Source organism: Crocodylus siamensis, chromosome 4 (assembly GCF_052110815.1).
Source record: "Crocodylus siamensis isolate JL-2025a chromosome 4, ASM5211081v1, whole genome shotgun sequence".
Lineage (NCBI taxonomy): Eukaryota > Metazoa > Chordata > Crocodylia > Crocodylidae > Crocodylus > Crocodylus siamensis.
This window is the reverse complement of record NC_143398.1, coordinates 236,503,226-236,530,552: the sequence shown is the minus strand read 5'-3', so window position 1 is coordinate 236,530,552 and position 27,327 is coordinate 236,503,226. Positions and strand designations below refer to the sequence as shown.

The 27,327-nt window shown below is 44.1% G+C and overlaps 1 protein-coding gene across 1 annotated transcript in view; it reads right to left on the bottom strand.

Annotated features, from left to right (window-relative positions):
* The window catches only part of OSBPL11 (oxysterol binding protein like 11), a 71,640-nt gene extending 49,907 nt beyond the window's left edge, over positions 1-21,733 (bottom strand). Inside the window, exon 1 of the mRNA XM_090045958.1 lies at positions 21,525-21,733. Within this exon, the coding sequence (XP_089902084.1) occupies positions 21,525-21,658 (134 nt within the window). The 5' untranslated portion in view covers positions 21,659-21,733. The remainder of the gene's footprint in view (positions 1-21,524) is intronic.
* Between the last annotated feature and the right edge of the window lie 5,594 nt (positions 21,734-27,327).

The following is a 27,327-nucleotide window of genomic DNA, read 5'->3' as shown; positions in this document are numbered from 1 at the left end:
TTTTAGTAAATGAAATCATCATCACAGCTACACCATCTCCTCTAGGAGGAGAAATAGATGTGCTCTTTTGGACCCTTCTGCATCGCTGTGTGAGTCCCTCATCTCATCTTCTTAGGTAATACAAAGAAGGACCTTGGGAATGCATCATTGCTGGTCACCTAAGAACTAGAAGCCGGGGCAGCCAGGGGACAAAAGACTGCTGCAAGAGTCAAGCAGAGTCCAGGCTAGTCTTGCTGTGCAACCTGAAACAATCCATTTCTGATTCTTATGTAACAACTCAGGGGTGCAGGGGGCAACGCTGAAGCAGTGAAAGGCAGCTATGTCTAATTCTAGCAAACTAAGTGCACCTGGGGCCTTTAAGCAACTTGATTTTGTCGCAAACAAATCCTTGTGGAATAAAGTTAAAAGCATACCTGTTATTAAAGCTGTGCTTTTTGTCACAGAGTTGCTACGTCCTTTGCTGGGGCATTGGGAAGAGAGTAGCAGGGTACCAGCAGGAATGGGCAGAGCTCTGACAAGCCGAGACCGACTTAGATGTTCTCCAGCCCGCATGCGGCTAGTAGGTAAGTAGCTTAACTGGTGACAGTCAGCACTCTGAGCTGTCAAAGCAGTCACAAGGGTGGGAAGCAACGCAGGACTGAAGTAATTATTTTGCAGCCTGTGTTATATTACAGGTGTAAGCATGGTTGTCTCAGTTTGGTTCCTGCTGGGTAGATGTCCATGTCCCACCAGAAATGACTGGAAGTACTGTGATAACTGACTGGGTTTGGAAAACATATTATTTTTTCTCACTGCTAGAAATGTTTCCTCCAGAATCCAATGGCATAATTAGAAAAGGAGGGTGGGATGAACTCTGTGTTACTGCAGTAAATGCTGGCGTTGACTAAACGGGACTCTAAAAGCCCTATTACAGAGTCACATAAGGCCTGGACTGACAGCACTGAAGCCAAGTTCAGTTGAGCATATGAGAAAGTCCTTGCTTTGATCGTGAGAAATTATTCCTTAAATGTATGACAGTTACTCCATGCTTTATTGTAAGTTATAATTAAAAACCATTTTAGCAGCAGTATCTAAAGACAGATAGGAAATAAAAGTGGAGTGGGTGGGACATGCTTTGTACAGTACAATAACCCCTTCGTTCTTTTTTCATTTAAAATTAGAAATGAATAGTTCATATCTTGTTATTACCCAGCAAAAACAACCCTTTTCTTCTGTGCAGCAGTCAGCATTCGAGTAACACGGTACTGATACAAGGAGTCTGCAGTGAGGCTGTACAAGCACATAATTTATAGATGTTCAAATGCTTTAGCGTGGCTAAAACAAAGCACTGGGAGAAAAGGAATCAAGCCGCCATATATTCAGAGCAAAAAAAAGGTTAGGGGAGAAATAACCACCAACTAAAAATTATGTGAAAATGCTTCATTACTGCAATTATGTTACTGGCAGAGAAGGAAAATAAAGTGTCTTAGATTAGCAGCAGTTACATTCGTTTATCTGCTATCAAAGCTTCATTGCAGGGTTAACCACAGAAAAAAAGTGTTTTGCAAGTAAAGGAAGGGTCTGCTTGTTAAAAAAAAGTTGGAGTTCACCTCCCTTATCTCCAGTGACTAGATTCACCTACCCACTATTTATTTCACTATATAAAAAACCCTAAAGATAAACCAACTGAAGCCCCATCTTTCAGGTAAATATCTACAGTGCCCTGCAAGCTCAGCAGAACAGATGAGCTACCTGGATGCATAGTACCATGATCTAAAAATCACACCTGTGGTTAAAATTAAACAAACAGCAAGGAGGTTCAGAGCAGTAGCTTCTCCCAGCAATGCACTAGGATAAGGAAAAGCAATCAAGCAAATACAAACCAAGCAAGTATATGGTGAATTGAAAACCAAGTTTTGGAGGTTGCTGCACCTGGTGACCATGGGGAATGAGCTGGACTTTAACAAATTTAAATGATTTCTGAAATAAAACTGCGCTCATCAGTTAACAACAGCCTGCAAAGGGAAGAGCAGCTCAGATGAATGCATAGGACTTTTGCCGCAGAATTAAGCTAAGCAATGAATACTTTTAACAAGAGCCTCAACAACTTGTATACTGCAGAGGAAACGCAGCTTCTGCAAATGGGAGTGCTAAAAGGGAAGGAAATCTCTGAGCTGTCTCCTGCTGCCCCTACATCCGAGTAGCTGAAACACACCTTCCCTGAGCACTCAAAGCCTGTGAAGCTTCCAGGTTTACAGTTTACCCCTTGATGGACACAGGACGGATGTAGCCATCAATACATACAGACTTTGCAAGCACATCTAAACAAATGGCCAATTAGTGAAAGATGCAGAGCCAGACAAAAGGAACACCCACCTGAATTTCCTGGCCTCCGTTTCCTCGGCATCCTCGAGGGATTTTGGATATAGGACGTCCCTCCAAGTCACCCAGTACCTCCTGAACAGCCCTCTGCTCAGGGTAGCTTCCTTCACATTGGTTAATCCTACAGAGAAGCAGGAGACCCCTGCTACAAAAGCAAACTTCTCCTGTCCTCTTCCCTACTCCCATTCGAGTGTCACTGACCCATCAAATCCCTGTAATTTTAAGGCTAGCATCACTTGGCTTTTTCACAGGGCAGTTGGAGCAGACTTGCTTTCCTAGCTCCCATTATCCTTTTACTGCACAATGCTTCCATCTGAATTTGCAACAATTAAGGTCTAAGGGGGTATAATGGGGTCCCTTACCCCTTTTCTGGAGAGGAGAGCGTGCCAGAGAGAAACCAGCTGGCTCTAGGTCCCTGAAAGGACAAAAAATGGCCTTGTCTCAGTTGCAGAAGGCAATCAGAGTTGTGACTGAGATCTGAGGGGGAAATGGTGGCCAGAGGCTACACGGGACTATAGGCTTCATAAAGCCAAGACCACGGTTGAGGCAGGGTGGGGAACAGGCCCTGGGCCGCCTGGTCAGGGGAGCTCCAGACCCCAGGAGGGTTGAAAGGAAGCTCGTGGCATGGGTGACTGGTGCCTCCCAAGTCGGGAGGAGCACCTGCAGAAGCCGCTGGCAACTGTGGGGATGGGGCTGGCAAGCACCTGCAGAAGTTGCTGGTGGTGTTGGCGGCAGGGACAGGGCTGGCAAGGGGGGCACATGCCCCCCTACCAGTTGCTTATGCCCAGTGGTATCACGCAAAGCTAAGTTATTCTGGTTATATGTTTATGAGTCACTGTGGTGTGACATAACCCAGGCTGGGAGGATGGATTTCAGTTTGGAAGCAGCTTTGGAAGCAACTTCTGCCTGTTTGTGTTTCAATATGGCAGGACCAGGAGCAGATGCAAGGGGAGGTTTGAAGGCTGCAGGCAGTCTAAGGGCTTGCGTAGCTCCTGTTCCTGGAGGACCAGGCTGTAAACTGAGGATCTGAGCCTATAATGAAACAGGCTGTGGGCACGGGCCCTAACCCCAGAGGGGACAGAAGAGGAAAGAGGGCTTGAAGCCCCAAAGACTGAGGGCACAAGCCCAGAGCCTGGGGAGGCAAGACTGGGGCTGAGGGGCCCAGAGCTGGGGGACCCAAGACCCCAGGGTCTGGGGCAGTAGACCTGGGACTGAGGGGCCCAGCTAGAGCAAGAGGGCCAAGCCCAGGACAAAGGCTGGCACTCCCTGCTACAAGGTGCTCGCAGCCCACGCAGGGCTGTCTGGAGCAGGCACAGGCTGCGAGTGGCTGCAGCGCGGGGGCACTGGCCACATGGCGAGCGAGGGGCCGCTCTTCCCCACACTCAGCACCAGCTTGTAACCCGCTCCGCTGCTGGGCTGGCAGTGGGGCCTGACAGTGCGGGGGGGGGGGGAGCAGCCCCTCACCCGCCACCCCACGCTGCAGCCACTCGCAGTCAGCCTGCTCCAGACAGCCCTGCGTGGGCTGCAAGTGCCTGGAGCAGGGAGCACCTGCCATGGGGCTGCTTTTCTCTGCGCAGGGAAGGAACCCAGGGAAAAGCTTCCACCCCACAGCCCATGCCCCGCTCTGCAGGAGCTCACAGCCCGCATGTGGCTGTCCGGAGCGGGCACAGGCAGCCCCACACAGGCTGCGAGCAGCTGCAGCATGGGGTAGGGGAGGGGTGGTCTCCCCTCCCACTTACCTGCGGTTCTGGTGGGGCTTGGCGGGGGGGACCAGGTGGGCCCAGCTGTTGTTGGAGCCTGCCAGGCTTCCCCTGGGTCCTACTGCCCTTGGTTCCTGTCATTTTTGACAGGCTATATTTTGCCCACCCCTGGGCTAGGGCAAGTGCTGCCCAGCTGGGGTGGGACAGGCACAGGATGGAGTTGCCACTCATCCGGGAGACGCGGGGGAGGAGGCGGGGCATGTGCATCTAGAGCTGGGCGGAGCAGGGTAGGCTGGAGCTGGGCTGTGCAAACCTTTAGATTAATTCTTCAAATCACCACACCTACCTTATATATAAAAACGATGGCCCACTAGAATGGAAAAAACCCCAAAAAAAACAACAAAAAAACCCACACCACCAATCCCCTCTTGCACATTCCTCACCTCCTCAAAAGAGGATTGTACAAGATGTATTGAATGCTCAACAGCCAGCAAGATAAATTTAGATGATAAGCCACACTGAACAAGGCAGAATTGATTTAGACATACCTTTCTTTTGTTTTTTTTGTTTTTTTAAAAAGGTCCAATCTATTTAAACTCAAGTTTTTATTAATATGTCACGAGCTTCTATCGAAACGTTGTAGACCAAATACTTATCTGCCGAGTCGGAGGAAAACTTCTCAATTTTGGAGGTCAAACATTATAATGACAGCACAGTAAGTAACAGACTTACTCTCTTACTAAAGGCGTGGTCCTGTGGGTAGCCCAGGGACTGTGCTCCTGCGTGCAAGAGATTAGCAAAAATTATCATAGGAGCTGGGACAGCCTCCGACTCCAGGAAGCACTGTTTACACATCTCTCAGGATTAAATTTCAGTGGCCACAATACTGCAGCTGCTTGACCCCATTCTAGCACAGTATCAGTCACCATAGTCTAACAGACTAAAAATGTCAAAGTAACAAGAATCTGAAAATACTAAATCACATAAATACCTAAATAAATAGTTATTCTGAAAAGCCTACTCTAGGCAGCAGAAAGTTGCACCATATCTAATGTACATTTTAGTGGTTATAGCAAACAACATGAAAACACCTCTCTTTAGAAAGCATCTAGACTACAAATGGAAAAGCTGATTAGAGCAGATTATTTAGAGTGCCTCAATTTAAAAATCAATCCACCCTGTGACCACTGACCAGGTCAGAAGCCAAGGTCCAGACAGACTGGGATTCCCGTCAGGGGCCTTACTTGGTTGTTCCATCTTCTAAAGCCTCTGGCTTAACACTAACTCCCTGCTCTTCTGTCCCACTGCAGTTGCTGGAAGGAAAGATATATTTTCTGTTTGGGAAGGATGGGGACTAAAACACTCCGACTGTGAAACAGATATTGGTGAAATGGATTAAATTCTTTCCAGACTTACTAAATTATTGGGGTTTCTAACAAGACTGTAGGCCAGGAGCTGGCACCTCACAGCCTGTGGGCCAGATCCGGACTGCATTTTACTAACAGGAAACCTATTCTGGGCTGAGGCCAGGAAAGCCCTGCTCTGTGCAGAGGGCTGCTCTCTCCACCTCACACCCCACCAGTAGCCACTCCAAATTGTTGCTGCTTTTCAGCAGCATGTTTTTCAGCTGAGGCTGCAGAGGGGAGCAAGAGAGCAGCAGAGCAGGGAGGATGGATGGATAGGCAGCCAGGTTGCAGGAGAAAGCTCCATTTGCAATTGCATGGGAAAACTCTGGGCAACAGAAGTGCTAGATTACGCTGCCTGCAGATTAGGAAGACTTGGTTCACATTTCAAATGTTCCTATTGCTGCCAAAAGAGCTGAACCCTTTAAAGAAAATTAACATGAAAACATAGATTTTACAGGACTTAGTGTCACTTGCCTGGTATCAATTTCTACCATCTCTGGGCTGGGGGTGGGAGTGTACTTTTAAAACATGATCCAACGTATAAGAAGGGTTTCAATAAAGATATGTGGTCTTTAATTATTCATTTCCCTTACAATTATGTATCATTTCAATCCCAAATAGATCCTCATACCTACACCACTTTCCATTATATATTGGGAAGCCTTTAAAAGCTCTTGGTGACAAACACTGGTATTTATCTGTATTTCAAAGGCTATAAGCAGTAGCTACGCAAGAAATTAGAGTCCGGCTTTGTCGTAAGAGTTCAAAATAATCTGGAACATTTTCCATTTTAACCAAGTGCCTGCACTGCAAGCATTTAGACCTGTTGTCTCCGGTACAGACAGAGCACATCTATACCAGGGTGATCTGTCACAGTTTCGTACACCAGTGCTACTTCCCCTAGCATTTGGAGCAGGCAGAGGACCGGCTTAGTCAGGAGTGGCACACCATCCACTGTTATACTGCCTCATTACTTGGTGGCAAGAGGAGGCAAGCAAGTATCATGAACAAAGGACACACAGCACACTTACCAGTATACAGTCACTACAGCTTTTTCATGGGGTAACTTTATACTGGTCTCCACCTTCAATGTAACAATGTTTGATACTAGGTTATTTAAAACTGGAAAAATGTGCCGTAATTAGTTAGCTATCTAACTTGATGCCCTTGTACTTGAAAGATTGCTTATTTTCTCACTGGCCTACTCTCACAGGTGCCAAGCAGCTGCAGCCCTCAGTGATTTCAGTGGGATTTGGGAGTGTACTGCATCTCTGAAAAATCAGGACATGAAAAAATATGGTGGTATTTCATTAGTGGGGAACATAATGATGCTCTTTTTCAGAGCTATACAGAAAGCTTTCACGATTCTGGCTTTTGGCTTAGAAATGGAGGCATTGCTCAATTCACAGATTATCTTGAGGAATGAAAAATCAGGTGATAAAACGTTAGAAAAAAATAAGACCACCCTTTGAAGTTTTGCCACCCCTTTCCCCATAAATAAATAAATAGACTTCCTTTGCACAACATGTAAGGGAATTCTTTTTTTTTTTTTTTCACGAATATCTGATGCAGTGATTTATAACGTGATCAAAGATGTTCAAAGTGATTCAGAAAAGGCTTCTGAGTATCAAGAATATGAAGCATCACAAATATGCTACCCAACTACATATCAAGAATATGCTACCAAATTACGTGGTTAGTAACTTTCGGATTGTTACAACAGATTAAAAGCATCTCAGTGTAAGGAGGCCCTCCCTCAGTAATGACACTTCCAAGTCATGGTGAGCCACTGTATCATATATATTTCAACTTCCTCTTCACTCCCATACCCGAGCTTCACCTTTCTTTCCCATTTCCAATGATTCCTGTTTCTCCTCAAGTCTTAACCAAAGGAGGCCCCAAAAACTTTACACAGAATCCTGTCACCCCCTCTCAGATATTATTAGTGTGGCCCCACCCTCCATGAGGCGAAGCAGGACTAAGCAGCCCTGTGCTTCATCTGCATATGCATTTTTGGAGGATCCCAGGACTCATAACTGGAACCAGGTGTTCTTGTCATGGCTAATTATCACATGGATCTTTTGTGGGGGCGTAGTGTCTGGATTATCTACTGAGCTGCAAGGTCACCATGGCTAGAATTGCTGTTGACTCTGGTGGGGCCCAGCCCAATGACCTATATGGTAAATCATGCACCGTTTGGCTTTGGACTAATATCATGCATAGTTTGCACCACATACAAGCAGATGCCAAAGTGCTACTTAAATGTGCCTTCATGGAATCTGTGCTAAAACTTGCAGCAGTTTCAAAAAAAGGTAACAACACCCAGTAATTCTAGATGAACTAAGATTATAGATACTAAATGCAAATTACTACAGTTATGTTTCATTTCACAGTCAGGGTCTTCAAATTTGCTTCTCACTTCCATGTGTTCAGGGTCTGACAGGAAGGCGGTGGGGAGAAAAGGGCTTAAGGGAGAAGAAGTTACGAGAGAGAGCATAAGTGAGTTACCTGATCCCCCCCAGGTATATTTTCCCTGCTGTAGCAGTGAGAGGGGAACAAATTAAAGGCAAACCTCCAATAATTAGATTCTATATCTGGAAAATTATAACATGTATACATTTTCTATATATAAAATCTAATTAATCAGGGGTTGTCTTATTAATCAGGGCTGTCTACAGTCAAGCAAATATGTCAAGAGATTTCATGTCCCCAAAATCTTTTTAAATTAGAAGACAATATTTAAAAAAATTATAGATAAATTTGTTTCCTTGTGGGAAAAAATTTAAGATGGTATACTTACCGTGAAAGAAAGTGTTAACAAAATTAAACGTACAAAATCACCATGTAGCTACTTTGCCCAGTGTATGGAAAGACTGTGTATAGCACAATACTTATTCAATATGGGCCTATATCAATATTGAATCCTAATGCATTTCCTTGATAAGAGAGGTAAAGGCCCAAAGCGCTATATGTACATGGAAATATACTGATTTTTTTCATTTACTCCATATGGAAATACATTTACCAAGGCTGCAATAGCCCCATTGCATTAAATGAATTAATCAAATGCCACTGTTTTCTTTCAGAGGGCTCAAGAGAAGGAAGTACTGCTCCCACTGTACTGCTGGGGAACTGAAGGAAGAGCGAGAGCTTGCCTTGTGCCACATCAGAAGTCTGTGGCAGAATAAGAAAGCAATTGCAGGCTCTAGTCTGAACTATTAAATTAAAAAAATCTACCCTTCTCTTCTGGGAAGGCTGTTGATACTAGGACTTCCTTACACAAAACACTTCCCATTCTCAAGCACCCTTGGGACGTGGGTGGTAAATAATCACAATTTTACTAATGAGCAACCAGGCAGTGAATTAACACTTCATGAAAAACACGCATGCCTAAATAACCCATATGCTCCCTGCAAGGGGGGGGAGGGGAAGGCGGCAAGAGAGGGAAGGAAGACTCCTGGGTGTTTTCCAAGGGTCTTATTTTGAGACACAAAACAATCTTGTTGAAGCATCTTCAAAATATTTTTTCACCCACAACTAGCTACAGTTCGCCTACTTCTGCTCTTAGTCTTGCTGCTTTTCAGTGGTTGCAGATGTCATGGCCTTGCAAGCAGTTTCCTGTCATAGAGCAAAAATCAGCAGCAGTCTGGATAACCTGTTTGTGCAAACAGTTTATTCCATAATAGATACACTAGTTGTTGAACGCAGCTGCTCCCAAAAAAAGGCACACAAACCCCTCCTTTGGGAAGCCTGGCCAGAACACCAACACCCAGCTCTACAGAACAAATCTGAAAGACAAAGCCGAACAGACAGCAAGCTCCATTGCAGTGCCACAGTTCTCCCCCAAATTAGACTCGATCACAAATGAACGCAAGCAAAAGCACAATAAAATCTGACAGCGACTCAACCTTTCACTCAATGGAAAAAGTGCCTGCGTGCCAAGAATCGGCTCCCAAGAGCATAGCAATGCCTCCTGGCGATTCCCATCACATTTTCATTTATTACACAAGAGTGCCCAGGAACTACAAACAGGATCAGGGCCCCATTCTTTGCAGCTCTACACACATGTAAAAAGAGCTTACAGGTTGTCTACAGAGAGCAAACCAGACCTGCAGAGAGCAAACCAGGAAAGCCAAAGCTGCGATGGAACTCCAGCTAGCTACAAATATCAAGGATAATAAAAAGTCCTTTTTTAGATATGTGGGGAGCCGAAGGAAAAGCAAGGGCAACATTGGACCCCTGCTAAACTAGATGGGACAACTGACAACCAATGCCCAGGAAAAAGCAGATTTGCTAAATGGGTACTTTGCATCAGTTCTTCACCAGTCCCATAGAACCACCCTGCCCACTGTGGGACAGGTGGGGCCTAGGGTTGGGAGATTCCTTACCATCCATCAAAGCTGACCTTGTGAAGGAACAAGGCTGGATACCTTCAAGTCAGCTGGCCCTGACGGTTTACACCCAACAGTACTCAAAGAGCCGGCAGGCATCATAGCTCAGCCCCTGGCATGGATCTTTGAGGACTCTTGGTGCTCTGGTGAAGTGTCCAAAGACTGGAAGGCGGCCAGTGTGGTACCTATCTTCAAGAAAGGCAGGAAAAATGGGTTCGGCAAACTACAGACCCATCAGCCTGACCTCTATCCTGGGGAAGGTCTTGGAAAAGATTATCAAAGAGGCCATCCTATACAGGCTAGCTGACGGCAATATCCTAAGGGATACCCAGCACGGGGGTTTGTTACAGGTAGGTCTTGCTTCACCAATCTCATTTCCTCTTACGACCAGGTGACCTATCACCTGGACAAGGGGGAAGAGATTGACGTCATATATCTTGACTTTAAAAAAGCCTTTGATCTGGTATCCCATGATCACCTCTTGGCAAAACTGGTTAACTGCGGCCTCGACCTCACCATGATCCACTGGCTGGGGAATTGGCTCTGCAGCAGGACCTAGAGGGTGGTGGCTGATGGAAGTCAATCGTCATGATGCGCTGTGACCAGTGGGGTCTCTCAGGGCTCTGTCATAGGGCCCTTACTTTTTAACATCTTCATCAATGACATACACATTGGTGTCAGAAGCAGGCTGGCCAAATTCACCAACACCACCAAACTCTGGGGTAAAGCATCCGCACCTGAGGACAGGACGGTGATCCAGGCGGATCTTGACAGGCTCATGAAACGGGCAGATGAGAAACTGAAAAATGCAAGGTTCTCCACCTTGGGAGGAAAAACCTGCAGCATGCTCATAGGTTCAGCAGTGCTATACTGGCTAGCACTACAGATGAAAGAGACTTGGGGGCCATGACTGACCACAAGATGAACACGAGACTTCAACGCGATGCTGCGGCTAGTAAAGCGACCGAAATGCTGGCTTGCACCCATGGATGCTTCTCAAGCGAATCCCGGGACATCATTCTCCCATTGTACTCTGCCTTGGTGAGGCTGCAGGCGGAGTACTGCATCCAGTTTTGGGCTCTACAATTCAAAAAGGATGTGGAGAAGCTTGAGAGAGTGCAGAGGAGAACCACGCACATGATCAGAGGTCAGGAAAACAGACCTTACGATGAGTGGCTGACAGCCATGGGACTTTTCAGCCTGGAAAAGTGCAGCTTCAGGGGCGATCTGGTAGCCACCTATAAATTTATCAGGGGTGTTAACCAGGATCTGGGGGAACATCTATTCACCAGAGCACCCCAAGGGATGACAACATCAAGTAGTCACAAACTAATCCATGACCGTTTCAGGCTGGACATAAGGAAGAACTTCTTTACTGTCCAAGCCCCCAAGGTTTGGAACAGACTGCTGCTGGAGGTGGTTCAAGCACCTACTTAGAACTCCTTCAAGACACTTTTGGATGTTTACCTTGCTGGGATCCTATGATCCCTGCTGACTTTCTGCCCCTGGGCAGGGGACCAGACTCGATGATCCTCCGGGGTCCCTTCCAGCCCAAATGTCTATGTCTACATTAAGACTGGGACAAAGGTTGCATAAAAAAGGAGGAAGAAGAGGGAGGGGCAGAATGAGGATTATGTGTACACCAACAGCATGCACTACCCAATGGCTCAGACTCATTTGCCTAAATTAATTTAAGCAGCCACAATTCATAAAATACCAACACTATGATCTCACTAATCTCAGGAAGTGACCTTAGGTTTGCCACCAACATCAGCTTGTTTATTCTTTTTCTAAGTAAACCAGGCTTCCACAGGATCCACTTAAATAAAGGTGTCAAAGTTCCAGCCTGCAGGCCAGATCCAGCCCATAAAGCCCTATCATCCAGTCCCTAGTGGTGCTCATGGGTCTTGGAGTCCTCTCAAATGTGATTACATGCCCCATGCAGCCTCTGCGTGTTTCCTGGAGCAGGACTGCCCTGCACGCAGCACCCACTCTGGCCACTTCAAGACATGTGCTGGATCTGGCCTGCAGAGGTGGTCTGTGGGCACAATCCAATCTGTTCATCCAGTCCACAGAGCTGTAGGAGTTTGACAACTCTGAATTTAAAGATACCACACCATATCAACACTATTAGGTGTACAAGAATGATTCACACAATAAACACAGAAATTTCAAATGGGACTCCACAGTGTCAAAAACATCCTACGCTGTTGTGGTCTTTCTGAGTTCTCAACAGAAGAATTGCTCTTTTATGCTTCTGTAGCCAAAAAACAAATGAAAGCTCATTTTGGAAGGGATGCTCTGAGTCTACCAAGAGGTCCCTCAAGTCTAAAAATGTTGAGAGCTACTGACCTTGGCAGACATCTACAAAAGCACTATTAGTTCCCCTTTTAAATTAAAGAAAGGAGGAAGAAAAAACCCAACACTCACCATGTCCTCTGATAAGGAATTCCTACCAGTGTTAAGCAAAGCCCATGCTGGTCTAAGAAACTACCAAAATGCCAAGCGTTCCCCACATTTTCTGCTGCTGCTTTAGGGCATGACAGGCATCAATCAAGAGAAAACAGACATTTCTTCAACAGCACATGCCCAGACACACTTGCTTTCTTTTTCTAAATAACTTTTGAACAAAATGGGAAAACTTTATTGTGAAATTCACCCAGATTTCAAGTCAGCTGTACACTGGCAACCAAGGTTTCTCTTCCTTCATTTAGGCTCAGAGCAGAACGGCATCTCTCAGGCTTCCTGGTTTCTTTTGCCATCAGCCCATTCTCCTAAATTTGCAGCCAGCTACACGGTGATATCAGTCTAAGGAAAAGGTCAAAGAAAGCAGCAACCCGAGGTGAACAACAGGAATAAATGCTTAGAAGTGTGCCGTAACATTTATTTTTGCAAAACATGCCGCTTACTGCTTTGTACACAACCTCCAAGCTACATTTCTGTATCCTGAAGCAAATGATCATCTCTTCGCCCAAACTTCAAGCTTAGGAAAGATTTCACTAGCATCCACATTTGCCAGAGTGCTCAAATTGCAATTTAGTATTAACTGCATCTACATCCAGTGAAAGGGCAAATCAGTCTGAAACACTGCTACATATCAGGAGGAATCCCAAGACATGGCACCTGAACTCCAAAGACCTGGGGGAAAAGGAATGCATCTTAATGCCTACAGTATTATCGTGCAAATGAAACTTATGGGGTGACCAATTAAACTCATCTGAAACTTCATCTATGAATACTGTATCTGGCTAGGGTCATCTGACCCCGGCGCTCCTTCCTGCCCAGGGCAGGGGATCAGACTTAATGATCTACTGAGGTCCCTTCTGACCCAAACATCTATGAATCATGGGACTGACAGCCACATCCACAGGCTGAGCACAGCAGGCCCCCCACCTCTGTTTGGCCAAGGGGCCCCAGTAGTCCCAGCCCTCACCACTGATTGGTTGTGAGGGCTTTTTGTCACGCAGACCTGCCCCTCTCTGCTAACTGGCTGCAAGCACTGATTGGTGGGTAGGGGTGGGGCCGTATAATGGTCAGCTCTCAGTCACTCAGCAGCAAAGGAAGGTGGGGGCAGCAGCCATCTCCCCATGCTGGCAGCCCTCCCCCCACAGCAGGCTGTGCAGCAAATTATCCAGAATAATTCATTTACATCACCGTATTTTATGTAGATTTACAATCTGCTGTGTTCCTGAAGCCAAACAAAAATGATTTCACTTTCAAAAGTAATGGACTCCAAGTACTTTAAGAACCAGTCACACAAACAGCCAACACAACAAAACTCTGTAAAACATTCTTAGGTTAGCATATGTAGTCCAGAACAATGGTTTTACTAAGCGGCTTTGACACGTCTCTTTTCACAACTGCATTTTTCGCCTACGTTCAACTACTAAACAACAGCGTGATGTTTGCCCCTCTGTTCAATGCCACAGCGTAGATATGGTTCAACATCAAAAAATCTCAGATTTGAGTTTCATCTTCCATGTGCTGTTCTTAGCTTTCGAGCATGCAACAGTCAACTTTATTTACAACAGACTGCAATGCATCAGAATATTGAATAATTAATACCCTTTTAAAAATTTTTGTCCAAAAAAACTTAAGTGGAAAACCTATATTAAAAACACGGTAAGGAATCAAAGGTTGAGATACATGCACAAGTTAAGCAGTGCCAGTATTGAGGCCATCCGTCTTTAAGGACATGATCTCGTACTCTTTTTCTTGACCGCGGTACCCTAGACTCACTAAGCACACAGGATGGGTAGCAGTTACTCAACGAGCAGCTAGTCAGCATTTTGTTCCCTCATCATTGCTCACTGGGTGGCCTCACATCTTATGTACAGCTTCCTCTAACAGCATTACATTTTCTAACAAAGCTTTTTCTCATCATTCAGCACTACAGTGCAAGTCCTTCTCTAAAAACATGTTACCCATTTTAAAGACTGGAACTGATGGACAGAAGTACTTCTAACCTTCATGTCACTAATCATCAGGTGCCTAATTTGAGACAACTTGGACCTCATTTTTCAGAGTCCTGGGCATTTCACACATTCAAGAATCATACCTTCCATCAAACTCATATGCACTTATATGTGCCCACCACTTCCACAAACCAGCTCTAAGAATATCAAATGAAACACTCAGATATGAGAAACAAACAGTGAATGACCACCTACGATAAGTTTGGCTTAAAACCAGTTAACTAGCATCAAACTGAAACTTCTTGGCAGAACCAAAGAGAGAATCCAGTTCCTCTCCAGGGTAACACTTCACTGCCTAAACTACGAGGTGGCCGTTTCCCTTTCCTGCACTTTCACGCCTTCACCCACTGCATAACTTGCAGATTCTGTAGCAAATGAAGCAGGACTCATTTCCTGCACAGCTCTCATTCATCAGCTCAGCAGGTTCACTCCGTGCCTGAATGACACAGGGCTCTGGTAAGAAAAACACTATGTGACCAGGTGCTTAAACACTGTATTGAAAAGCACTTGCAGAAGGCAGATAAATTAAGGCTGGACAAAGAACCCAAATTCTGGCACGTGCCAACTTCTCAGAGCTCATCTTTACAGCTTTAGTTCTGCTCGTCTCAGGTTTTTGGGTCATGCCCTGGTTTCTAAAAGTACAAATGGAAATGTTAACACATAGGATTGTACCAATATCCATACGGGTCATCAGCTTACAGTTTCAACTCCACCACCATGCTCTACCTCGTGGACCCATGAAAGGGCACCCCCCAGCACTACAAGGAGAAGTAAAGCACGCTTCGTCAATGAGTTTCACTGATATCTGCGGGCAAAACAGCAATGGTGAGACTCGGGAAACTCCATCCTTAGGCTTTGGAGGAGAGTGAGCCTACTGGGCACAGACCCCTCTACCCATTCCCCAGAAATTCTTCCCCATTCCCAGTCCTGTCATTGTCTCTTGCCCAGCCGATCTCCATTTCCCACATAGCACTCAGTACCAGTTTCCATACCCCAATAAATTTGCCTTAATCTATACTGCCTCCAACCATACAGAACAGGTTTCTGTCCCCTCCGCAGCTGATCGTGGAGTCCTCCTGCCCAAGTCCCAAAAGGTGGGAGAAAACAGGAGAGACTCGGTTCAGGTACCCATGTCCTGAAGCAGGCAATGCCACTCAGCCCTGGCCCAGAGCATCTCTGGAGGATTTAGCTATTGGACTCTAAGCATGTGTGAACTGCAGTTTTTCAGAGACTTACAACATGGCCAAATTTGGGTAGAAGTTATAGAAGTTAAAGCTCTGACAAAAATACCATCTCTGACAAATTTTCAGTTTGCTGCACCAAAGCATGAAAGCACTACAATTTTTCAGGTAAAAGACTCCCAAATACTTAAAACATGTACCAACAACATCTTTTCCCCTTAGCCTCATTGCCTGGACTGTTTTGGCTAGTTTTCAAAAAGCAACTCACCCTGAGGCAAATACCAAGCACTGAACATTTCAATCCAATTAGTTAGTTTGGCAAAAATATGAGTGACTGAAAATAGGGTCTTTTAACAAGTTGCAGGAAAACTTAACAAGAAAGGCTACCAGTCATATTTATAAGATCAGTCTGCTCTGGTGAAGGAGAAAATGTGACCGGTAATAGCTTTATGGAAAGCAACTGCCCTTGTACTCATGCCCTAATTTTTATATTAACGGTGCTATTCTGTACAGGGTCTCCATACTCTGCTCCTAACCATAGTAGCTGAGCACTTGGTAATGCAATCAGCAACATAACTAACGTCTGCCACCTTGTCTGTGCAGTGCAGTGTTTTTGTAACTAATTTTTAATTACATGGGTTTATATACGAAAGCAAGTTTCATTCACCCCCCACCCAAAACACTACCCAGCCCCCAACTTGCCTTTGGATGGTCTTTCACTCCTGCAGAAGCTCATTCCACACAGAACAATTCAAAGCATAAGGGACTTGATATCTAATAGCCGTGATAAAATTCCCCACTGAAATTTAGCATTGGGATTAAGACAAACAGTCTAAGATATACTTAAGGGAGGCTTATGCCATTTCTGCCCCGCTAGGCTTTACAGCTTTCTCCTTCAAGGCCCTATGCTATGATGCAGCTCAAACCAGAGCAGAACAGGACCGACCAGCTGGAGTGTGGAAAGCGACAGATATTCCTTTCTCCTACATAATGAACACAGGTTTCCTTCCTCGCAGTCCAGGATCTGCACCCAGGAGCATCCTATCTGACTGATAATCTGAGCGCCCCTAGTCTCACATTTACCTCCCCAGAGTCACTCCCTGAATCTAACCCTGACTGGCCACTGTAAACTCAATAACTGGCATGAGCAAGGACTGTTGAGTGGTTTTTAACACTGTTTGTAAACATGAGTTATAAATACAGTGCATTATCTCCATGCAGAGAAATCTAAAATGGAGCCATTCACCAAGTCAGACATCCTGTACAAATCAGAATGAGTGCAGGCAAACAGGATACAACTGGCATGCTAATTCAGGTTCCCATGACCAAGGCAGCTCCCTGCAGCACTGTCCTACTGTAACTCCACAACAGCATGCAGTGATTTATTATTTACACATCAGAGGTGCGGCTGGTGCTTCTGAGACTGCTCTCGAGATTACTATTGTGCAACTGCATCAATTCAGTCAGCCTTCACTTGGCATTTACTTTTTTTTTTTTTTAGGTTCGCTTTTGCATAATGGTGTTGTACCAAAATGTGGAGAGAAGCAGCAAGTTTTCGCAGACCTGAAAAGGGAAATCAAAGGCTGATTGAGGCTGTAGCAGACAGTACAGAGCTGCCAACAGGAGAAGGAGAGGGGACAATGGAGACATTAAGAAAGCACCTCAGAGTGCCAGAAAACATGACAGGAAAGTGCCCAGATGCACGTGAGACAGAGTTTCCACTTATTCAAGGTTTATTATTAAAGGAATTAAGTATTTGACTGGGTATGCGTGCTTTTAAATCTTAAGTTTTCAAATCTTCTGCAACTGAGCTTGAGGCATCTTATGAGCCCTGATTGCCCAAGACTGAGTGAGTGTCTAACATTTCCTGGAAGACAGGGCTCTCCAGGGTGTCTTAAACTGGACCCAAAAAAAATGAATCTTCAAGAAACTTTATAAGGAAGTAGCAAACAACTGCATATAATCTTCTCCTGAAATTCAGCTATCCGGTAGAAGGAACAAATGTTACCTTGTCTGCCATACATCTACTGTACACTTCTAAACTAAAAGTGATAGTGATCATTAGAAGTTTGTTCAATACTAGATAAACTGACTGAAATTGCAATAAAGCATGACATTTAAGTACCTAGAGGAATGTGATAAAACAGACATGCCTTCTCTTAGGGAGAAAAATCATGTTTCTCTAATTTACTAGACCTTTTTTTTTTTTTTTTAAACTCATCAATAAATTTAGCAGATAAATGACAGCCAGCAGATATAACTTACTTGAACTTTAAAAGTCTTTGGCAAAAATAAATATGAAAGTAGAACTGTGTGTCCTTGGTGCCATTCCACTGGATGTGTTAGAATTTCTTTTTAATTTGCCAGAGTGGCATTCAGGGTTTAGTGTTCAGTAGTCTGAGAAAATCTGGTATTCAAGTCTTTTCTGATCTAAAATTCTGGACCTGTTTGTTTGGTGACATGTTCCAAGATCCACTAGTCTTTCTAGGTTCCTTATTTACAGGTTTTGTACTTTTTAAATACTGCGTGGTAGAACAGAAGGGACTCCTCTCTTGTGTACTCCCACTGCTACCCTTGCCAGACAATCCTCTATAACAGAACCTACATCTGAAAGGTAGGCTAGGCCTAAGACTACAGCTGCACCCCAGATTTTGGTTTCAGTTTTGTGATTTCTTATCTGGAGCACTTGGGTATGAAATACCTGGTGACTCATTTATCTGTCCTGTAGCTGGATAATACCTAGTTTGACAGGAAGGATCAACCAGTTTGGTTTGTGTCATGTGCATGTAAGATTAGGCTTCTATACCGTGTCTTGAACTTCTTGATCTAAAACAATGGGGTGTGATTTGTGACATCGTTCTGTGATGCGAGCCAACTTTCTGTAGAGATGCAAGAAGTCTAAGATTTGATTATAAGCAGTTAGCAAACAAACCGTAACTGTAATCTATCAATAGATTTGCTATTGGAATTGAAAAGACCTTTTTCCTATGTAATTTGGTTTTGTATGCAAATTACCTTTTTTATTCTTCAACAAATGCTCTTAAAATAGGCCATTCAAGTTATGGAGAGTGAAGTAAAGGTATATTATTTTAAAAATCTGGTTAAGAGACCCAGAAGACAGACAGTAGGCATAAATCATCCATTTCAACATGGCAAATGGTTAACTGTGAATTGCCCCCTATATCTGTATTAATATTAGTATTCAAATGGTTTAATAAATTTATCAATGCTCAAGTCTAGAAAAAGAAGCAAACAGCAGAATGTCAGATTTTGTAGATAATAGAAAATTTAGGAGAGAAACTTGCTGAAGCTAAATGAACTGCCAACACTATGGCAAAATACATATTGAGAAATACAAGGCACAGAATGTATTTTGGAAAATATATTGGAAGGAATAATTTAAACTATTCCAATGTAATTCAGGACTCCGGAAGACACTGTAGACCCTTAGAAACTAAACCAGGCCATCACTTGGGCTGCTAATGTAAACCTTCACAGCACTCAAACAAATGATACAGTGCATAAGTAGTCAACTAAAAATGACAACCTAAGTCATAAGCAATGTCCTCAGTCATAAGCACTGTCCTCATTATAGTGTTAAAAACAATGCCCTCGTTGATAGAATACTGTGTTCCACTCTGACTGGCATCCCAAAAATCATACAGCAAACATAGAAGAGGTTTAGAGAAGGTAGTGAAAATGATTAGAAGTGTGAAATATTCCCACACAATGACTTTCAGTTAGACGAGAGCTGAATGAGGGGGATACAAGAAGTGCATAAAACAGACAAGGCAAATCAGCCTCACTTACCCTCAATTCTCACAATACAAAAAACAAGAGAACAACTGATGACATGTTATATTACATTCTTTTTAAATATCACTGAGGTCAAGAGTTGACAGAATTGGATACTCACATGAAACACACATGCAGCTATATTAGACAGAATTTTAAAAAAAGTTTAAAGATAATTATGTCCTGAAGCATGAGGGCTGCTAAGGAGACCAGTAACTGATGGGATTCACCAGGAAACTTCCCATAAGAGCTGTGACACTCCCTATTGCTGGTTGATTACAGGGTTTCCTTAAAATATCACCTTCACTATTTGATACTATTTGTGACAGACTGCTGCAGGGATGGCCGACCTACAGCATGTGATACAAGCGATAGGGGCAGCCAGTGTGTGACGGGAGGCAGATCAGGCAGGGAGCAGGGAACACAGAGGCAAATAGGGCAAGGAGCAGAAAGCAGAGCAACAGTTCAGTAAGGAGCACAGGATAGTCAGCAGAAAGCAAATCAACAGATCAGGCAGGAGAAGGGGCTGAATGGCACTCAGGGAGGGTGTGGGGCTTACCTTTGTGGCGTGCTAAATTACTGAGTGATTAGGACCTATATCCTGAAGGGATTTTAGCACCCACCTCCCATTAAAATCATCAGGAGTTAAAAACCTAAATAGAAGCCTTAGAAGATATGGGACCTACACTGGTGCTCTCCATGCTGCTCCAATTTGACCTTTCATAATTTAATATATACCAAAGGAAACCAAAATCTCTAATAGTTTCCCATCTGCACATGTTAGAAAGGAAGATAAAACACAAAACAAGCAAACAAACAAAAAGTCCTCTACCAGGCCAGAAAGACAGCTGGCTATTTAAGGAGTCAGCTGCTTGCCCTATTTGTGAATGCCTCATGCACAACACTATTACTTTTTACAAAAGATATGTAGCAAAGTGTTTCAGGGATGTATTTGGTAGCTGTGTTGGTCTGAGTGAAAAAAGAAATGCATAACTCTAGAACTCCTGGTTCAGAAATGGTACCTTTTATTAGACCAACTAAGAAATTGCAAAAAAATGATCTTTTCCTGCAAGCTTTCAGGCTCATACAAGCATTAGAACTTCAACGTATGGTCCCAGCACAGACAGCACTCAAGGAAAAATCCTTGAGAAGAAAAACTTAAGAGAAAGGTGAATGTGACGGCAAAGCACACAGGATGGGGAGTCTTGGGGGCAAGTGCACCACCCAAAATTACTTTCAGATCTTGGGGATGTTTTTTTTATTGACCTGCTTTCCAGCTGACAATATCTGCGTAAGGAAGTCTTCCCCTTCTTGCCAACCCCCTTGTTTACCATTTAGTTGATCCTGCACTTTATTAAAGCACATTTTCAGAATGGTAGAAACTTACTGTATACCTGAACACCCAGTAAATGAAAGGGCTCCATTGGAGGAAGGATGAAAATGTATTTTGGAAGAAGAAAGAGGAAGGGCCAGATTTCAGCTATAAACAGCAAGTAAAGAACATATGGTTTCAATACACATTGCGAAACGTTTGGGTGACACTTTCAAAAGGAACCGCCGCTCATTCCAACTCGGCCCAAACTTTAGGTCTTGGGAAGTGGTAAAAGGAGAACAAATTTTTCAAACAACAACAACAAAAAACTGACGAAAACATTTCCATTGACCCCAGCTGACTTGGGGCTGGACTCGGCGATCTGCCAAGGTCCCTAACAGCCCTAGCATCTATGAAATCTATGGGAAAACACAAACAGGTTTCCCCCCACAGCGTTCACAACCCAAATGCTGCACTGGAATAGTTTAAACGATTCCTTCAGTCAAAAAACGATGGGCTCTGCCAGGAAGTCTCCCCGTAAGAGCCATGGCTCACGCGCGTGAAACCTGCCACCAACTTGCCCATTATCCAAGAGATGCACTCAACAAAAATAAGGGCAGCAGATGTTTAACAACACTTAAGAAATGATTTATTTTTTAACAACAGCCACGAATACTTCAAAACGGGTCTGGAAACAAGTGGGACCCAGACCCCTCCGAACACCTCCTTGCCCCCACACTGAAAAGGCCAGACCCCACTGGGGGTGCGAGGGGCGGCCTGCTCGGCTCCCATGGCACAGACCGGAGCCCCCACGGGAGCGGGGGCGAGCTCCCGAAGTGGGGGCAAGGCCTGACAGCGGGGAGAAGGCCGGGGGACGACCCCAGCCCCGCCCCCGGCCCCTACCTGTACTGCCAGCCCTTGGCGCTGCCCCCGCCGCGGCTGCTCTTGCTGGTGCCAGGCAGCGGGCCCGGGCTGTCCAGCCGCCCCTCGGTCTCCGCCAGCCGCAGCGCAGCACCGCCCGGCTCGGCCCCCTGCATGGCGGGAGCGGGATCCGGCCGGAGCCACAGGAGCCACCCCCCGTCCGCGCCGGCGCGGCCAGCCCGGCCCCCACACCTTCCTTCCGCCCGCTCGCCCCGCCCCTTCCGATCCGCCATGGCGGGGGGGGGCGGGGCGCGCGAAGCCGCCGCCGCCGCCATCTTGATGCCGGGCGAGGCGACCTCACACGTTCCCTTAGGGGCCGTTGGTGCCCCTCCTGCTTCGTTGTGTCCTTACCGCTACAGCACTGCCCTTATGCCCATTTTGCAGACGGGGAACTGAGGCCCGCCCAGCTCACCCACAGCCCCAGTGGCAGGAGAGGGCAGGGTCTTTGCGGAGAGGGGATGTCTTGTATTAGAGCAGCTGAGACGTTGAATAAACAACTCAAATCAAGATATCGAATGATATCGTGGTATCTAATACAAGATATCGCCCCTCCTCAAACGGAGCTCTCAAATAAAAAGGAGATATTGAACAAAAGATATCACATCTACTGAAACAGATACCGAAGAAAACGGAGCTATCTCGTAAAAGATATCACATTGACTCAAAACGGAGATCTCAAACAACATGGCGATACCTAATAAAAGATATTACATCTACTCAAACTGATTTAGTGAATAAAACAGGGATATCTAATAAGATATCACCTCTCCTCAAATTGAGATATTGAATAAAACAGGTATGTAATAAAGGATGTCACCTCTACTCAAAACACCTTGCCTGCCTATGTCCTTAAACCAACACATCCACAACCAAAACCTGCGGCAGAGAAGGACATTAGCTGTTTCCAGTGAACCAGTTATTTGTAGCGAGAAGGATGTATTTCTAAGCAGGATGTCGCCTGCAGAAAGTGATGCTTTCCTGAATGAGTTTGGCTCTGCCTGGCCTTCAACCTCATTTATTTATAGGGACGGAAGATGATGTCTATTGAAAGTGAGGGGTACGGAGGGTACCACTGCCACCCGAATTGGCGTGGGAGCAAGAAAAGCTGAGGGCAAGCGGTGTGACTGAGTATCTCACTTTAAACAAACAGCAAAATAATGAGCAACTACCATATAACGAATAGGTGATGTGACTATTAGCAGCCAGCCAGGCAGATCACTTGCTTGGGGGATCTTTGTCTTTTTTAGACTGTCGCATCTTTTGGTGCAGGGACGGTATTGTCCTCTGCATTTGTACAAAGCAATCTTGACCCCAGTCCTCCAGGTCATAAATCAAAAATCAATCATCATGCAAAAAAGCTGCTATGCTCTGAAGAAACTGCATGGGATGGAGAAGCATAGTGGGAAAAATGACATGGAGAGCATTGTTGTAGAAACCAGACACAAGACATGGGCAGGAGCACGAGTGCTTTGTCGGTGTCAATGTTCTAAGGAAGTCAAAGCACAAAAAACGGTGCAGTCTACAGTGTTTTGAGTCAAATCCCTATGGCTTCCTACAGAAGAGCCTTGGTCCAAATGGTCCTAAATGTTTTTCCATTGGTTCACCACCTGTGAATGAGCTGGAAGGGGGCGATGATCTTCTATGTACATGTATATCTGGAGCCTGGCAGCATGACAGATCATTTTACATGAAGCATACAGGCTTTGAGCACACAGTCTGGCACTTTCCAAATATATTTCTGATTCAGATGGATTCAAACAGCTCAGAGGCATCTGCATGCCCCAAAACGGAGTCGAGTTTGAGGTTTTATAATTCAATCACTGCAGTGAACTGGTGTGAATGTATGTGTATCGGGTTCTCTCCACCAAATAGCATCAGCACAGTTTCGTGGCATTGCAGGCCCTATGTTGTTAACAGTTAAAGGAGAGCTTCCTTTTGTTTGTTTGGCTCTCATTTTTGCTTCTCTAACAAGGGGTTCTGTCCTTGCTGGTGCTAGGAAATAGTGCATGGGCAAAGTACAGGATCCTTGTAATCATCAAACCAGAAGTGGCTACACATTTGCTACACTGGTGTCAGAAGTGAGATTTTAACTTCTTGGTACCCTTTTTTTGCCATTTTGTCCCCAAGCACTTACCCAACATCTCTTCCCCACTAAATAGTAGAACTAATAAAAGCTATTGCCAAGCATAGGAAACTGCTGATGCAGGACCAATTTGCCAAACTGGGAACAAAAATCCCATTTCAGAGATGTTCCCTTTGCGGCATCAGGAGCCAAAGCCAAAATTCAGGACCATCCTGGAAAACTCAAAACAGTTGGCTGCTTTATACAACTAGTTATTTCTGCCTACCTTGTTTGTCTTTCTGTTTGGAGTGTGAACTCTTTGAGGCAAGGACTCAATTTGTTGAATGTATATACAGTACCTAGCACAGGGAGGTTGAACGCTCCATGCCTCACCACAGTACAGATAATGAGTAATAATGATAGACTCCTTCACACGAATGGAACAGAAACAAAACTGCTTAACTGTGTGTCATGTGCCATATACTGTTTGCAGGTCATGGCCAGTCTCCTTTTTCCCTGCTAACAGTGGTCTGCTTGCAGGAGGACATTCTGAGTTTCCTTTGACATCATTTTAAAGTCCCAGCTGGTCGTGTCATGTAGCACAACAACAAGCCTACATAGCCACAGGTTTCTTACACTATTTAACTGAATGCCAAAGCAGCATTGGAACAGCTCTTAAATACACCAAAAACAACTCATTCCTCAAAAACAGCCAGATGGAATTTTACTAACTTTCCCAAACAGCTTTTTTCTCATAAAATTTGTAATGACCTGGTTTAAATTTGTTTTCTTGGGTTTTTTTTTTGTGTCCTTGTACATGTTGTAATAATATAATTAGAAAGAGAAGTTAAAGTAATATACTAAAGGAAGAGACTGTAAACCTCCTGGGGCAGCATTGCATATGTGTACCCTACTGCCTAGCAAAATAGGGATAAGTTGGCACAACTATAAGACCAAAAAAATATAAACATGCTGCTGCTCAGTATTGAGGGTGATAGCCTGGGAAGAATTTTAAATGCTTACAAGAAAGTCAATATGTGGGCAGCAAGTATTCAAATTATTTGCCCTCAAATTAAAAAAAAAAATCTAAATTGTATCATAGAGGTTGCTCCCACCTTTCACATAAAAACAGCATGATGGTTGACTACTGTTTATATTATTTCTTTGACCCACTGACTTGGGAAAATTATTTCTTCCCTGTATGATGAGATTCTAAATAGAAAAGGAAATTAGGCAGAAATCTGGAATCCTTTTCCCTGGTGACAAAAACCCTCCTAACGTGTAGCTCTTGGATGATCTGCCCAAGGCTGTTTATGGTCTCAGTATTGAGTTCACAGGATGAGCATCTCGATCAAGCTATCACTCAGGTGGTATCTGTCAAGGACACTGAAGTTCAAGTAATGGACCTTAGCTAACTGCAACCCTTTATAAAATGCTCTTCTAGTATTAGTGTCACCTGTATTCTTTTAGGAGAAGGGCTGTCAGAGAAAGCTGGTTTTTGTTGGTCAATTGATGCCCCCTAGTGAGCAACTTGAATAATGCATCTGACAGAAAATTGGATTCCCAAGCAAGTATTATAACTTGCTGCCAGATTTGATCACAATGAAATACCAGAGAGGGTGCATGAAAATGGGCAAGTAAAACTAGTCATTTAAGAGATTCTTAGCTCTCCTTCACACACCAAGTAATCTGTGGGAACAGACTTCTCCCTGTAAAATGGCAGCTTCCATTGCACTGTTAAAATAAACCTAATTCAGACTTTGAAGGAGCAATGTACCTAAAGCTAAGTATTAATTTCCTCCAGATGGTGAGAAAAAGCTATCTTTTCTTGTCTGCCACTAACTACTTTGAAGGAGCAATAGTTGGGAAAACAAGATATAAATACTTGCATATTTTAAAATAATGTTGTGGATCAGATTTTGCTTTTGCAAAAGCCAAACTAAAAGTACCCAGGATATGATTTTTTTAACTCCTAAAGTTTTTTGGGCAGGTAGGAGGGGAAAGGGACAAGGTAAAATTGTGAATTTACCCTGTTACTTACAGATTTCATAGACATTAGGGCTGGAAGGGACCTTGCAAGATCAACAAGTCCAGCCCCCTGACCCAGGGACAGGAAGTCAGCTGGTGTCAAAGGATCCCACCAAGATAAGCATCCAAACATTTCTTAAAAGAGTTATGAAAATTAGAAGGGCAGAAAAGGCTTTGGTTCAGCAAAGCCTCTGTCAAGGGTGTTTTTAGGATCAAAAATAGCTACTTCTGCTCCACATCCCATATTATCAGAGCCCCCAGGGTCCAAAGGCTGTTCTGCATAAACAGTTCTGCATGTGACCAGTCTCATCACACTCACGGCATTCTCTACAAATCTTACAACTAAGTGGTGTTGAAAATACTTGAGATAAGTGAGTGCAGACGTAACACAGGAACAAGAATATCGAGGGATAATTTATTCCACTCCAAAATATGTTGCTCAATTCTATCCCCTAATAACTGAAGCTGGTGCTTCCCACTAACAGCTGGCCTGATCCCCAGTGAGGGCAGGCTTGTCCTCTGGCATTCTAGGAGGACCTAAGTAACATTCATAACATCTTTGTCTTTGCTGGCATAATACCTTTACATTCAAATTGCACAACTTTAATCTAAATTTAAACTTTAATTCCTTCCCATAGTAAAAAGCGTACTAAAAGGAGCCTACCAGAGCTCTCCACTATAATGTGTGCTGTAGTTCCTGAACAGCACATGCTGGATAAAGATGTTTAGGATTCCTTTGTTCTGCATTTGCACAGCTGTATCCTTCAGTACAGCCAACTTTTGATCATGCAGTTTTTTTTTTTTACATTTTGTGAACCCAAGAATTTTTTGCTGAAGAAAACCTTTGCCAAAAAACCTCTGTTCTCATGTTTCATGGAGGTATTATAAATTAGGCTTGATTTCTGAAACACTAATGAAAAACCTCATGTTTTAAGACATACCAACACCAATCAAATTATCCAAAAGGTGCAATAAGAACAAATAAGGCAAGAATGCTATTCCCCACCTTGGTTTCCTTCTGTTTATGAGCAACAGATATAAAAAGAAATAAAAAATTTCACCTGTTTCCACTAGCCTCTTTGTAACCTGAAGTCTGTCAAACATGAGAACAAGGCCATCAGTTCAATCCAGGTGTTTCTGGATGTTGGCCCTGAAATACAAGATTATGAATACAGATTTGTTTTCACATGCTTTCCATTAAAAAAAATAGGGTAGACTTTGATGTTACTGCCTGCAGCACCCTGTAATCCCAGAAAGTGGCACTATAGAGATATCCAATCCCATAGGCAGTAGCCAACAATGCAACTAAAAATGAGTCATCCTTTATTTTCACATATATGCAAGCAGATTTGCAGTTCTTTATTATCTCCTCATTAAAAAAAGCCAAAACAACAAAACACAAGACCTGAACTTCAGCATCCACCAATATCCCTGACTTCTTCTGAAACAAGGAGTTATAGATGATGAGGCTTTTTTGCACTCAACCTCCTTGAGTGTGTGCCCTATCCACATTCAAAATCTGACATGTTCAAAATTGAATGACTTTTCATTATTTGTACGCAGAAAAAAAAGACATAACTTTTCCCATTCACCCTCAAACAACTGAGCAGGTTTCTCTCCGGTTTTAAAAAAAATAATTACCTTTAGCAGAGACCAGATGTAGCACAATGGCTAATTGCATAGTGCCCTCTTCTA